Source organism: Colobus angolensis, unplaced genomic scaffold (assembly GCF_000951035.1).
Source record: "Colobus angolensis palliatus isolate OR3802 unplaced genomic scaffold, Cang.pa_1.0 Scaffold52, whole genome shotgun sequence".
NCBI classification, from domain to species: Eukaryota; Metazoa; Chordata; class Mammalia; order Primates; family Cercopithecidae; genus Colobus; species Colobus angolensis.
This window is the reverse complement of record NW_012118710.1, coordinates 3582590-3598111: the sequence shown is the minus strand read 5'-3', so window position 1 is coordinate 3598111 and position 15522 is coordinate 3582590. Positions and strand designations below refer to the sequence as shown.

General features: G+C 37.8%; 1 protein-coding gene across 1 annotated transcript in view; it reads left to right on the top strand.

Annotated features, from left to right (window-relative positions):
* ADAM32 (ADAM metallopeptidase domain 32) overlaps nt 1-15522 on the top strand; it is a 152229-nt gene that overhangs the window by 38420 nt on the left and 98287 nt on the right. The window contains exons 4-6 of the mRNA XM_011960750.1: nt 5256-5331; nt 7890-7966; nt 9369-9546. Of these exons, the coding sequence (XP_011816140.1) occupies nt 5256-5331; nt 7890-7966; nt 9369-9546 (331 nt within the window). The remainder of the gene's footprint in view (nt 1-5255; nt 5332-7889; nt 7967-9368; nt 9547-15522) is intronic.

The window sequence follows — 15522 nt, the reverse complement described above, 5'->3', positions numbered from 1 at the left end:
TAGCTCTTCTTGTTGAATTGATCCCTTTACCATTATGTAGTGGCCTTCTTTGTCTCTTTTGATTTTTGTTGGTTTAAAGTCTGTTTTATCAGAGACTAGGATTGCCACCCCTGTTTTTTATTTTTTTTATTTTTTTGCTTTCCATTTGCTCGGTAGATCATCCTCCATCCCTTTATTTTGAGCCTATGTGCGTTTTTGCACATGAGATGGATTTCCTAAATACAGCACACCAATGGGTCTTGAGTCTTTATCCAATTTGCCAGTCTGTGTCTTTTAATTTGGGCATTTAGTCCATTTACATTTAAGGTTAATACTGTTATGTGTGAATTTGATCCTGTCATTATCATGTTAGCTGGTTATTTTGCCCGTTACTTGATGTAGTTTCTTCATAACATTGACGGTGTTTGCCATTTGGCATGTTTTTGCAGTGGTTGGTACCAGCTGTTCCTTTCCACATTTAGTGTTTCCTTCAGGAGCTCTTCTAAGGCAAGCCTGGTGGTGACAAAATCTCTCAGCATTTGCTTGTTTGTAAAGGATTTTATCTCTCCTTCACTTATGAAGCTTAGTTTGGCTGGATATGAGATTCTGGGTTGACAATTCTTTTCTTTAAGAATGTTGAATATTGGCCCCCACTTCTTCTGGCTTGGGTTTCTGCTGAGAGATCTGCTGTTAGTATGATGGGCTTCCCTTTGTTGGTAACCCAACCTTTCTCTCTGGCTACCCTTAACATTTTTTCCTTCATTTTAACCTTGACGGATCTGACAATTATGTGTCTTGGGGTTGCTCTTCTCAAGGAGTATCTTTGTGGTGTTCTCTGTATTTCCTGAATTGGAATGTTGGCTTGCCTTGCTAGGTTAGGGAAGTTCTCCTGGATAATATCCTGAAGAGTGTTTTCTAACTTGGTTCCATTCTCCCCGTCTCTTTCCAGTACACCAATCAAATGTATATTTGGTGTTTTCACATAGTCCCATATTTCTTGGAGGCTTTGTTAGTTTCTTTTCACTCTTTTTTTTCTCTAATCTTGTCTTCTCACTTTATTTCATTAATTTGATCTTTAATCACTGATATCCTTTCTTCCACTTGATCGAATTGAAAGCTTGTGCATGCATCATGAAGCTCTTGTGCCATGGTTTTCACCTCCACCAGATCATTTAAGGTCTTCTCTACACTGTTTATTCTAGTTAGCCATTCGTCTAACCTTTTTTCAAGGTTTTTAGCTTCCTTGCGATGGGTTAGAATGTGCTCCTTTAGGAACATCCTCCTTCAGAGAAGTTTGTTATTACCGATCGTCTGAAGCCTTCTTCTCTCAACTCGTCAAAGTCATTCTCTGTCCATCTTTGTTCCGTTGCTGGCAATGAGCTGTGTTCCTTTGAAGGAGAAGAGGTGCTCTGATTTTTAGAATTTTCAGCTTTTCTGCTCTGGTTTCTCCCCATCTTTGTGGTTTTATCTACCTTTGGTCTTTGATGTTGGTGACCTACGGATGGGGTTTTGGTGTGGATGTCCTTTTTGTTGATGTTGATGCTATTCCTTTCTGTTTGTTAGTTGCTTCTAACAGTCAGACCCCTCAGCTGCAGGTCTGTTGTAGTTTGCTGTAGGTCCACTCCAGACTCTGTTTGCCTGGGTATCACCAGTGGAGGCTGCAGAACAGCAAATATTGCTGCCTGATCCTTCCTCTGGAAGCTTCATCCCAGAGCGGTACCTGCTTGTTTGAGGTACCTGCTTGTTTGAGGTGTCTGTCGGCCCCTACTGGGAGGTGTTTCCCAGTCAGGCTACATGGGGGTCAGGGACCCGCTTGAGGAGGCAGTCTGTCCATTCTCGGAGCTCGAACGCCATGCTGAGAGAACCACTGCTCTCTTCAGAGCTGTCAGACAGGAACATTTAAGTCTGCAGAAGCTGTCTGCTGCCTTTTGTTCTACTATGCCCTGCCCCCAGAGGTAGAATCTATAAAAGTAGTAGGCCTTGCTGAGCTGTGGTGGAATCCACACAGTTCGTGCTTCCTGGCCACTTTGTTGACAGTGTAGGCTATTCAAGCCTCAGTAATGGTGGATGACCCTCCCCTCATCAAGCTGCCGCGTTGCAGGTTAATCTCAGACTGCTGTGCTAGCAGTGAGCAAGGCTCCATGGGCATGGGACCTGCTGAGCCAGGCATAGGAGAGTATATCCTGGTCTGCTGCTTTCTAAGACTGTGGGAAAAGTACAGTATTTGGTCAGGAGTGTACAGTTTCTCCAGGTACAGTCTGTCACAGCTTCCCTTGGCTAGGAAGGGTAAATCTCCCGACCCCTTGCACTTCCCACATGAGATGACACCCCATCCTGCTTCAGCTCACCCTCTGTGGGCTGCACCCACTCTCCAACCAGTCCCAGTGAGATGAACCAGGTACCTCAGTTGGAAATGCAGAAATCACTGCTCTTCTGCATTGATCTTGCTGGGAGCTGCAGACCAGAGCTGTTCCTGTTTTGCCATTTTGGAAACAGGCCTCCCTTTTTTGTTTTTCAGAAAATGCTGATGCAACAGAAAAAAGATGTAGTAACAGATTGACTATAGCGGTGGCAGGGATTTGGTGGGGTAGAGGGAGGATGAGAACAGACCTGAGTCAGGTATTATGGCTCCCTGTTGGAGATGCTGGATATGAAGTGCTTGTGGGATATCCCACAAGGGGAAATGTCCTGATGGCAGTTAATTTAGTTTAGAATGGGGGAGAGAAGTGTGAGTATCCACATTCTTTCATGACGAAAACTCTCTGCAAATTAGACCTAGAAGAGATATGCCTTAAAACAATAAAGGTAATATATGACAAAGCCATAGCTAACATCATACTCAGTGGTAAAAAGTTGAAAGTTTTTCATCTAATATCAGGAACAAGATAAGCATGCCCATTTTCTTTCACCTCTTCTATTCAACATAGTATTGGAAGTCCTAGCAAGAGCAATTAGGCAAGAACAACGAATAAAAGGCATCCTAATGGGAAAGAGAGATGTTAAATTGTTCCTGTTGCAGGTGACATAATCTTATATGTAGATTACTTATAGAAGACCCTAAGGACTCCACCAAAATTTGTTAGAACCAATAGTCAAATTCAGTGAAGTTGTGGGATATAAAATCAACATACAAAAATCATAGCATTTCTATACATTAATAACAAATTTTCCCAAAGTGAAATCAAGAAAACAACCCCATGTACAATAGCTACAAAAAATAAAATACATAGGAGTTTAACCAAGGAGGTGGAAGATCTGTATACTGAGAGCTATGAAACATGAAGAAGGGAATTGAGGAAGACACAAATAAATGGAAAGAACATGGATTGGAAGAGTTAATATTATTAAAATGTCCATACTGTCCAAAATGATCCACAGATCCAATGCAATGCCTACCAAAATTCCAATGACATTTTTCACAGAAATAGTAAAATTCCTATGGAACCCCCAAAAGGCCCTGAATAGCCAAAGCAATACTGAACAAAAAAAAAACAAAGCTGGAGGCATCACACTACCTGACTTCAAATATATTGCAAAGCTATAATACTCAAAGCAACCTTTTTATATAAGTGGTAAATGAAACCACAGAAATGAACAAGATAAATCTATACAGGTGGGGGTGAATGTTAAAGGTAAGAAAGAGAAACAGCCTAGAATTGAATGCCATGGAAACATTTAAGGGATGAAGGAAGGATCCAAATAAAGGGACTTAAAAATGTAGAAAGACAGGAGAACCAGGAGGAAGTGGTATCTATCATTATCGCTGAAGAAGAGATGGTTTCAAGAAGGGGAATGTGGTCCACAGTAGGAAATACTTGAGAGTATTTTATTTATTTATTTTTTTGTTTTATTTATTTTAAAATTATTTTTTATTATGTATTTGTTTTTGAGACAGGGTCTCTCTCTGTCACCCAGGCTGGAAAGCAGTGGTGCGATCTCAGCTAACTGTAGCCTTGAACTCCTGGCTCAAGTGATCCTCTCGCCTCAGCCTCCCGAGTAGCTGGGACCACATGAGTAGACCACCACACCTGGCTAATTTTGGTATTTTTGGTAGAGATGAGGTTTTGCCTTGTTACCCAGGCTGGTCTCGAACTCCTGAGCCCAAAGCAATCCCTACACCATGGCCTCCCTAAGTTTTGGGATTACAGGAGTGAGCCACCCCGCCTGGCTGCTTTCAGAGTATTTTTACTTGACGTAAAACTGTCTTTTGGATTGGACAGTCAGGAGGTCATTAGTAATATTTGTGAGATCAGTTTGAGTGGAGGCTTTCCAACAGAAGTTAGTGTGGGTGGCCTAATTAAGTTACGTTGGGTTGAAGAGTGAACATGAAGTGAGGAAGCATAACTAAAATAGCATCATGAGTACAGGGATTAATACCAAAGTTGAACTTACACTGGATGTTTCAGTACATATGCTCAGATGAATATGACCTTTATACAATACTCTTCCACTTCATTATAAAAGTAATATATGTGCATAGTAATAAAGCTTTAGAAAGAATGTAAGAACAGAAAACTCTGACAATCCAACATCCTGTTTATGTCTATTAAGTTTTTTTTTGAGACGGAGTCTCACTCTGTCGCCCAGGCTGGAGTGCAGTGGTGTGATCTCGGCTCACTGCCTCTTGGGTTCAAGAGATTCTCCTACCTTAGCCTTCTGAGTAGCTGGGATTATAGGTGCCCACCACCACACCCGAGTAACTTTTGCATTTTCAGTAGAGACAGGGTTTCACCATGTTGGCCAGGCTGGTTCCAAACTCCTGACCTCAGGTGATCTGCCCACCTTGGCCTCCCAAAGTGTTGGGATTACAGGTGTGAGCCACCACGTCCGGCCATCTTTTACATTTTAGAATGCTCTTCTTTCAGTCTCTTCTTTTTTTCTTAAAAGGAGTCCATTAAGGCAGGAAAACTATTTTGAGTAAATGTATATTGCTTTAAGTAAACATTAAATATATGTCAAAAGAAAATATTACCTTTATATCAGGTTAACGACATTTTATCTAAAGATTCAGATAGTAAATGTTTTAGACTTTGAAGGCCATATGTTCTTTGTCAAAACTAGTTAACCTCTCATCTTATAGCATGAAAAGAGCCATGACAATATGTGGGTGAATGGGTGTGGCTGTGTTTTAATAAACCTTTATTTACAAAACAGAGGGTGGGTCAGATTTACAAAACAGAGGGTGGGTCAGATTTTGGCTGAGAGTGTCAAGTTTACTGTGTTTTTATATGTTTCAAAAAGAATAATTTAAAAAATTTCCTCTTTTTTATATTCAGATATTTTTTAGCAGATAATTTTATGATTTATTTGTATGATCAAGGATCCATGAATGCTCATTCTTCAGATATTCAGGTATGATTTAAATTCTGTGTTTTATAGTTTTTAAAAAAAATTTTTTATGCATTAAATAAATGCTTTATTATACGGAAGGCTTTCAGGATTCACAGGGGATATATTTAAGATATTTATCGATTAATGATCAGGCTTTTCCTGAAGTTTTGGTAAAGACAAATTAGATTGACTTAGCACCTTTCGCATTGCTGAGAACATAGTCACTATTTTTTTAATTATAGATATTTTGTTAAATAAAATATTTATTATTTATTTATATTTTGTTTGTAAGACTATAAATTAATGAGAAATGTGGACACAAATGTTATGAGACACAAATCACAGATCAAAAACTCTTTCTTTTTTTCTTAACTCTTCCTCATCTCATCCATCATTTATACATCCATAAATCCAACTGACCCTGCCCTTCAAACTAAGCGTCTAGCATCCACTTTCTTCCTCTGCCTCTATCCACTGAGACCACCCATTTCCAAGTAAACACCATCTCTAGTTTGGATTATTGCCATAACTTCCTGAATAATCTCCCTGCTTCCTCACCTTGTCCATCCCTTCATTTTATTTATTTATCCCTTTATTTTATTTATTTATTTTTGTATTTATTTATTTTGCCCAGGCTAGAGTGCAATGGTGCAATCTCGGCTCACTGAAACCTCCACCTCCTGGGTTCAAGTGATTCTCCTGCCTTGGCCACCTGAGTATTTGGGATTATAGGCATGCACCACCAGGCCCAGCTAATTTTTATATTTTTAGTAGAGATAGGGTTTCACCATGTTGGCCAGGCTTGTCTCGAACCCCTGACTTGAGGTGTCTACCTCAACCTCCCAAAGTGCTAGGATTACAGGTGTGAGCCACCGTGCCCGGCCTCAGTCAGTTCTCAATATGGTGACCATATTGATCCTGTTAAGACATAGTCAGATTACCCTGCTTCTCTGCTCAGAACCCTCCACGGATGGCCTCCCACCACTCACAGAGTGAAAGTCAGAGTCACCTGGTTCCCTTTTACCTCTCTGACCTCATTTCCTGTTATTTTCTACCTCGTTCACTTTGTTCCAGCCTTGTTCTTCAAATATAACAGCTATATTCTCCTTTCAAAGACTTCATACTTTCTATTTCCCGGTATCCAAATGCTTGTTGTTTCCCAACAGACCCATATGTTTTTCGTCCTCATTTCCTTCAGGTCTTTACTCAAAATCACCCTATTAGTCCTTGACTAACCCCTACTTTAAATTGGTCTCTTACTCTTAATACTCCATTTCCTTTACCTTTTTTTTTTTTTTTTTTGCCCTTTTCCCATGGCAGTTATCAATACATGATCTATCATATATATTTTATTTATTTACTTTATTTTCTGTCTCCTCAGTGCAATATAATCATCCTGAGGATAGGGCTTTTGGTCTGTTTTATTCACTAATGTAACACCAGTGCCTAGCACATACTTGGAATATAATAAAAATTTGTTGAAATATTAAACTAGATATGTTGCTTCATTTACATTGGATGGGATCATCATTTTGCTTTACTGTTCCCTTTTCCTTCCCTTAGTTCCATCTAAGCAGTGTGTTAATAAGAAATCTTAACTTTATTTATAATAAAATTTACAGCACAATTGGGTATTGGATATTATATAATTTTCACATCTGTGACAATGTTTGTGACTCTGTGTATCTCTAGCTTGATTGTACTGTGCTCAGAGATTAATTCTGTACCATTTAATTCCTTTACAATCTGTTGAGTCCTGCTTTATGGCCTAGAGTATGGTTTCTGTTTTGTAGATGTTCCATGAGTGTTTAGAAAGCATATATTCTAAAGTTTTTAGGTATAGTATTCTGCGTGTATTAACTAGGTCATACTAACCACGTTGTTCAAACCTTTCGTAGATTCTGAACACTTGATCTATCAGTTACTAAGAGAAATTAAAGAACTTTTTATAACTGCAGATTTTTAAATTTTTACTATTCTTTCAATTGTGACTTTATGTATTTTGAAGCTGTATTATTAAGTGAATGCCAATTTGGAATATTTGTGTCTTCCTGGTAAATTGAAATGATTATCATCACCACATGTCTCTGTTTATCTCTAGTAATGTTTCTGGCCTTAAAGTCCACATTTCCTCTCTTAGTGCAAATTCAGAATCATCCTTTCAGTTTGTGTTGGCATCTAGCCCTTCAATTTTCCTGTGTCATTGTATTTTTATGACTCTTTTTTAGCACCATATTAATTAGGTTTTTAAAGAAATCCAGATTTACCATTTTTGTCTTTTAATTGAGGACCTAAATTTATATACTGGGAGATATTTTTACCTAAAGCATGAGACAACACTTTGGAAGCAGGGTGTAAAATAGTAATCTCAGGTCATAATCTATTATAAAGTGTAGTTAATATAGTGTAAGTGGCAATTATGGGGAGAATTTTTTTTCTGAATGTCACTTTACTTGTACTGATAAAAATCATGGAGCCTGTGAAAAATATTCAGAAGGTTCTATCAAATATAGAAGTAGGAAGTCACTAGAAAGTTTTGTCACTTCCTAAGTAACTACTTTACTTTTTTTCTTTCCTAGACTCAATGCTACTATCAAGGAAATATTGAAGGATATCCAGATTCCATGGTCACACTCAGCACGTGCTCTGGACTGAGGTTGTTTTCTATTGTTGATTACAAAACACCATAGTTATGATATTTGGCTGCAATGAATTTGTTCTCTTTGTATTAAGTGTGGGGCTGAAGGAGGATTCCCATGTGGACATTATTTAATGATATCCCCCTCTGAACATGTTTCCAATTCTCTTATTTCTCCTCACTTTCCTCACCGATCAGAAACATTTCTAACCTTTCCAGTGGTTTAGGTTTCCTAGTCTCCTCGCTCTATGTCTTATGTTTCCTTGACTACGGAAAAGACCACTGAACGTGTTTGACTACAAGTGTTGGAGAAGCTAGGTTTAGGACAGCTCAGTCACTGTCTTGGAAAACAGGGAAATTAATCACTGTAATGCTATATGCTTGCACACTTAGCAGTTGTGTAGGTAATTTCTGTTGCTTTTATAACTATAAAGAAGTGAAATGGAGAGTTGGTTTTGCAGATTAGGGTAATCTTTTGTCTTCTCACAGTCATCTCTAAGACAGGTTTGGGTCAAAATACTGGACTGAAAATGTGTTTATGTTATCCACCATGTATTTTAGTGTTGGAGATATAAAGATAAACAAGATATGCTTTTTCTCAAGGAAATCATCTTCTGACTGAGAAGGCAAATTATATATAAACAATTTTTAGTACTCATAAAAACACTCATTTTTCTAATGATATTAATTATCTTGAGCTCTTCAAGAATTATTGGGTTTCCTCCTTAGGGCTTAGGGAGTTTTCCATTCTGTCAGGAAATTTTCCACCTTCATTTTGTAGTGTAGGATGCTTGTTTTCACAAACGTTCTTCTTCAGTGCTTCCTACACAGAACCCTGGAATTTAGATCTGAAATTTGTTTTTTAGGGAGTATTGACTTAGGCTGTTACCTGTATTCAGAGAAAAATAGTGATACAAGTCATTTACTCTTTAAAATCTTGCTTTTAATTTCTTATTCAAGAGTATATAAGCAAAAGTAGTAAATATTTCATAATTCTGCCAAATTTTATTTTTAAAAGTAAAGTTTCTCACTGTATATATTTGTCATATATGCAGTATAATCATTTTTCAAAAGCATGGCAAACCAGAGAGAAAGTCATCATGATTTCTATTTACAATTGTTTTAATTGAGACACTGACTTGGAAAACAATAGAATTATTCAATTACTGTTATGCTATATACTGTGTAACTAGCAATTGATTAAGTAACTTCTGCTGCTCTTACAACTATACAGAAATGAAATAGAAAATGGGTTTGTGGATTAGGGAAATCTTTTGTCTCTTCAGAGTCATTTCTAAGATGGAATTCATATCAAAATACTGGACTCAAAATGTTTTACTTTTTTTCTTTTGGATTTTGTCAGAAATCCATTATATAGATTTGAGTAAAAGCACTTAAAATCGTATTCATAATTTCACAGAGGAATACTGCAATTTGAAAATGTTTCTTATGCAATTGAGCCTCTGGAATCTGCAGTTGAATTTCAGCATGTTCTTTACAAATTAGAGAATGAAGACAATGATATTGCAATTTTTAGTGAAAATAACAGAAGCCTGGAAGAACACCCAATGGATGACAACATTTTTATAAGTGAACAAGTGAGTTGTATATGTTTTGTTACTACTTTTAAAGCAGTTATTACTTCCATTTAATTTATTTTAAAAATAAATTTATGAGCCCACTGTACAATTGTAGTAAATATCCTTTCCTTGTGAACATCTTATCTTTTTTTTTTTTTTTCTCACTCTGTCACTCAGGTTGGAATGCAGTGGACAGATCATGGCTTGCTGCAACCTCTGCCTTCTGGGCTCAAGCAATCCTCCCACCTCAGTCTCCTGAGTAGCTGCAACCACAGACATGCACCACCACACCAGACTAATTTTTTATAGAGACAGAGTCTCACCATGTTACCATGCTGGTCTCAAACTCCTAGGTTCAAATGATCCACCCACCTCAATCTCCAAAATGTTGAGATTACAGGCGTGAGCCACCGTGCCTGGCTGTTCATCTTTCTATTACCTAACAATTTCCTTGAAACCATACATCACCTTTTTCTCATTGCACCAATCTACCATTTACTTTTTATGATCCACTTTATTTTAGTTCTTATTTTGTTTGTTACATTCTTATTACTTTCCAAAAATCCCCTCTTGTATATGCAGGGAATATGCAATATATGCAATATAAACTTTAAAAACTCAGTGCCTGCTTTTGCTTCTACATTTCTGGAAGTTAATCAAGTCAATAATTTTAAAGGTTATATTCATGACCAATGAGTCAGCATTAATTAAATCACAGATATAATTAAAATGTCATAAGCAGAATTGCTGATTATGGTCATGTAAATTGTTCAGTGAACACACTATGTAACTGCATGTGTTGGTGTTTACAAAAGCAATTGTGAAAGAGAAAATTTTTATGGCAAGTAACATTGGCATCAGTATGCATAGTTTATACAAGAGTGTGTGGCAGTATTCATTGTTTCTGGTATATGCTCTCCCTGTTTTCTGTCAGTAAAGAAAAAAACACCAGGCCAGGCATAGTGGCTCATGTCTGTAATCCCAGCACTTTGGGAACCCAAGGTGTGCAGATCACCTGAGGTCAGGAGTTCAAGACCAACCTTGCCAACAAGGTGAAACCCCGTCTCCACTAAAAATACAAAACTTAGTCAGGTGTGGTGGCAGATGCCTGTAATCCCAACTACTCGGGAGGCTGAGGCCAAAGAATTGATTGAAACTGGGAGATGGAGGTTGCAGTGAGCCGAGATCACACCACTGCACTCCAGCCTGGGTGACAGGGCAAGACTCCATCTCAAAAAAAACAAAAAAACAAACAACAACAGCAACAACAACAAACACCAAACCTCAGAATTTAGCTGGGCATATAAACGAAGACTGTATTTCTCAACCTCCCTTGCCTCTTAGGTAGGGCAATGTGACAAAATTATGGCCAATGACATGCGAGCAAGCATAATATGTGTTACTTCTGGCTTGAATATTAAAAGGAGGGGTTTTATCTTCTTTCTCTTTTTCTGCTGGCTGGAGTGTGGACATAGTGACATATTATGGTCCACAAGGATGAGGCTGATGCCAAACATGTAGCAGAGAAACAAGGTGAAATGAGCCTTGCTTTTGAAGAATTTTCCAAATGGAACTACCATACCTCTTCACAAATTTACGTGAGAGAGAAATAGACTCTAAGTTTGTTTAATTCACTATTATTTTCTGTCTCTGTGTGGATGGCAATCCTAAATCTTAAATAATACAGGGTCCAAATGAGAGTGCAGTGCCAGAGTTTTCAGTGCTAGCAAATACATGTATATAATTTCAAATAATGTTTGTGAACTAGATGCTGAACTCTTTTTTCTTGCCTTGTAAGAATTTCTAATTTGCAATGACTGAGATGACCCAGCGTAGTGAACAATGTCAGTGCCCTGCCCAGATCCCCTCACATTCCTTTCTAGTATATTTTTGTGGGCATGGTACAGGAGGGTGGGACACCCTGTCTTTGTTTATGCCTTTACTTTGAACATGTGCCACTTGTAACTCTTTTTTATGTGGGCTGCCCTTCAGCCAACTGAAACTGCTTTGCTCAGATGGCAAAGTAAACATAACTGCTAGAGATTTACATTTCCCCAGGGTGGTCCTTAGCCAGCACCTCACCAGTGTGGGAAAGGGTGAGCTCAGTTTCTTGTTACAGGTCAGGACAACTCTGTAGCACAACTTACAGACCAGATTTTCTCTGTGGGACTGTGTCTGAGAGCACACTCTTTGTGTGGATTCCTCCTGATCCTAATACTGCTTCTCCCACTCATTAACTGGTCTCTCCTGGGAGAACTTTCTTAGTAAATTATCTACATATAAATCCTGTCTCAGATTTATCTTTGGGTTTCCTTTGAAAACCAGGAAGTTTTCACATATTTATTTTACAGTGAAGTGATAATTACTACAACAAAGTTATTTGAGCACATATGTCAGCCAAATTGCATTTGTATCATTTGGAAAGTGGCATGATCTGGAAAGCTGGGAAGCTTTGGATTCCCACAGATATCATCGTTTGTCTGGACAAGTGTTGAAGGAAAGAAAAACAGCTAAATGAAAGACAGACAGAAAGTTTCTCATATATATGTATATGTATATGTATATGTATATGTATATGTATATGTATGTGTATGTGTGTGTGTGTGTGTGTGTATACACACATATAATTATACTTTAAGTTCTTGGGTACACGTGCAGAATGTGCAGGTTTTGTTACATAGGTATATACGTGCCATGGTGGTTTGCTGCACCCATCAACCCATCATCTACATTAGGTATTTCTCCTAATGCTATCCCTTCCCTACCCCCAACCCCCTCGACAGACCCCAGTATGTGATATTCTCCTACCTGTGTCCGTGTGTTCTCATTGTTCATCTCCCACTTGTGAGTGAGAACATGTGGTCTTTGGTTTTCTGTTCTTGTGTTAGTTTGCTGAGGATGATGGTTTCCAGCTTTATCAATGTCCCTGCAAAGGACATGAACGCATCCTTTTTTATGATGGCATAATATTCCATGGTGTATATGTGCCACATTTTCTTTATCCAGTCTATCATTGATGGACATTTGGGTTGGTTCCAAGTCTTTGCTATTGTGAACAGTGCTGCAATAAACATATGTGTACATGTGTCTTTACAGTAGAATGATTTGTTATCCTTTGGGTATATGCTCAGTAACGGGATTGCTGGGTCAAATGGTATTTTTGGTTCTAGATCCTTGAGGAATTGCCACACTGTCTTTCACAATGGTTGAACTAATTTACTGTCCCACCAACAGTGTAAAAGCCTTCCTATTTCTCCACATCCTTTCCAGCATCTGCTGTTTCCTGACTTTTTAATGATTACCATTCTAACTGGCATGAGATGGTATCTCATTGTGGTTTTGATTTGCATTTCTCTTAATGACCAGTGATGATGAGGTTTTTTTTTTTTCATATGTTTGTTGGCTGCATAAATATCTTCTTTTGAGAAGTGTCTGTTCAAACTCTTCACCCGCTTTTTGATGTTTTTTTTTTTTTGTAAATTTTTTTAAGTTTTTTGTAGATTCTGGATATTAGCCCTTTGTCAGATGGGTAGATTGCAAAGATTTTCTCCCATTCTGATTATCTCAATAGATGCAGAAAAGGCCTTTGATAAAATTCAACACCCTTACATGCTAAAAGCTCTCAATAAACTAGGTATTGATGGAATGTATCTCAAAATAATAAGAGCTAGTTATGACACACTCACAGCCAATATCATAATGAATGGGTAAAAACTGGAAGCATTCCCTTTGAAAACCAGCACAAGGATGCCCTCCGGCATCACTCCTATTCAACATAGTATTTGAAATTCTAGCCAGGGCAATCAGACAAGAGAAAGAAATAAAGCATATTCCAATAGGAAAAGAGGAAATCAAATTGTCCTCATATGTTTTCTTAGTTACTGCATGTCATTGTAATTTATGGTAATCTGTGTCAAGAATTTCAATAGCCTGGATGGATGCATAGAGCAAAGTGGCAATAATGGTAGTAACAGAGGCAGTAGAGCTCTACCTTTGTGTGACAATAGCATTACATTGACAGAGGCCAAACATGTGAGGCTTCCTGAACTGAGAGACTCAAGATGTAGTTGCTTATACCAGTAGAAGAGTCAGTGGATGGATTAATTTCTGAAGTAGTAGGGTTTTCCTTGATGTGCAGAAGCAAGATGACACGATAAATATAAAGAGCAGTGTGGCAGTAGATTCGGGAAAAGAGATGTCTAAGCCATACAGAGCACCAGTTGTGGATCTCGACTCACTGCAACCTCTGCCTCCTGGGCTCAATAAAGACTTAATTAGACATTTGCTAATTGTTTTCTATATGTCTTATATCTTTTTTTGTCTCAGTTTCTCTATTACTGCCTTCTTTTGTTTAGTTGATGTTTTTTCTAGTATGTCATTTTGATTCCCTTCTCATTTATTTTCTTCATGTATTTTTGGTTACTTTCTTAGTGGTTTCTCTGTATATTACAATAACATCTTAAATTTATAACAATCATAGTTTGGATTAATACCAACTTAGTCTCTATAGTATACAAAATGCTGTTTCTATACAGCTTTGTCTTCTATATGTTTTTATTATCACAAATTATCTAATACATTAAGCTATGTTAATGATAATACAGTGTACAATAGCTTAATAATTATTGTGTGATACATTTTCTTTTAAATAATTTGGGGAAAAGTGAGGAATAACAAACCAAAAATATAATAATCATATCTTTTTTTTTTTTTTTTTGAGGCAGGGTCTCACTCTGTCATCCAGGCTGGAGTGCAGTGCTGGTGCTGTGATCACGGCTTACTGCATGCATCCTTTACCTCCTAAGCACAGGTGATCCTCCCGCCTCTGCCTCCCAATTAGCTGGGACCACAGGCATGTGCCACCATGCCCAGCTAATTTGTTTATTTGTAGAGACTCTGTCTTCCTTGGTTGCCCAGGCTAGTATCAAACTCCTGGACTCAAGCAGTCCTCCCATTTTGGCCTTCCAGAGTGTCAGGAGTATAAGTGTGAGCCACTGTACCCAGCAATAATAATATCTTCTATAGTTACCAATGTATTTACCTTTGCTGTGTTTTTAATTTCTTTTATTGCTTCTTGTTACTATTTTGTGTGCTTTCATTTTAAACTGAAGGACTACCTTTGGCATTTCTTGTAGGGCAGTGTATTAGTTTACTACAGCTGCTATAACTTTACCATGGACTGGGTAGCTTAAACAACAAGAATATGTATTTTTTCACAGTTCTGGAGCCTAGAAGTTTGAGATCAAGGTGTTAACCCAGTTGTGGTTTCTTCTGAGGCCCCTCTGCTTGGCATATAAGTAACTGTCCTCTCCCTATGTCTGCACAAGGTCTTCCTTCTGTGTTTGTGTTCTAATTTTCTCTTAGAAGGATACCAGTTACATTGCATCAGAGCCCATCCTAATGACCTAATTTTCAGTCTGATTACCTCTTTAAAGGCCCTGTCTCCAAATACAGCTTCATTCTGTGATATAATGGGGTTAGATCTTTAACATATGAATTTTACTGGGATACCATTTGGCCTGTAATAAGCAGGCAGGTCTACTAGCAATGAGCTTTTTCAGTTTTTATTTATCTGGGGATGTCTTAATTTCTCCTTTATTTTTGAAGGATAGTTTTGTCAGATATAGAATTCTTGTTTGACAGTTTTTTTCCCTTCCAGCACTTTAAATGTCATCCCACTGCCTCTGGCCTCCCTGGTTTCTAATGAGAAATTAGATATTAATATTATTGAAGATCTCTCATTTGTGAGGAATTGCTTTTATCTTGCTGGTTTCAAGGTTCTCTTTTTATCATTAACTTTGGACTACTTGATTATAATATGTTTTGGTGTGAATTCTTTTGAGTTTATTCTACTTGGAGTTTGTTAAGCCTTTTGGATGTGTAGATTCATGTCTTTCATAAAATTGGGGAGGTTTTCACCCATTACTTTTTCAAATTTTCTTTCTGTCCCTTTCTTCTCTTCTGCTAGGAACTCTTCTTATATATGTGTTTGAT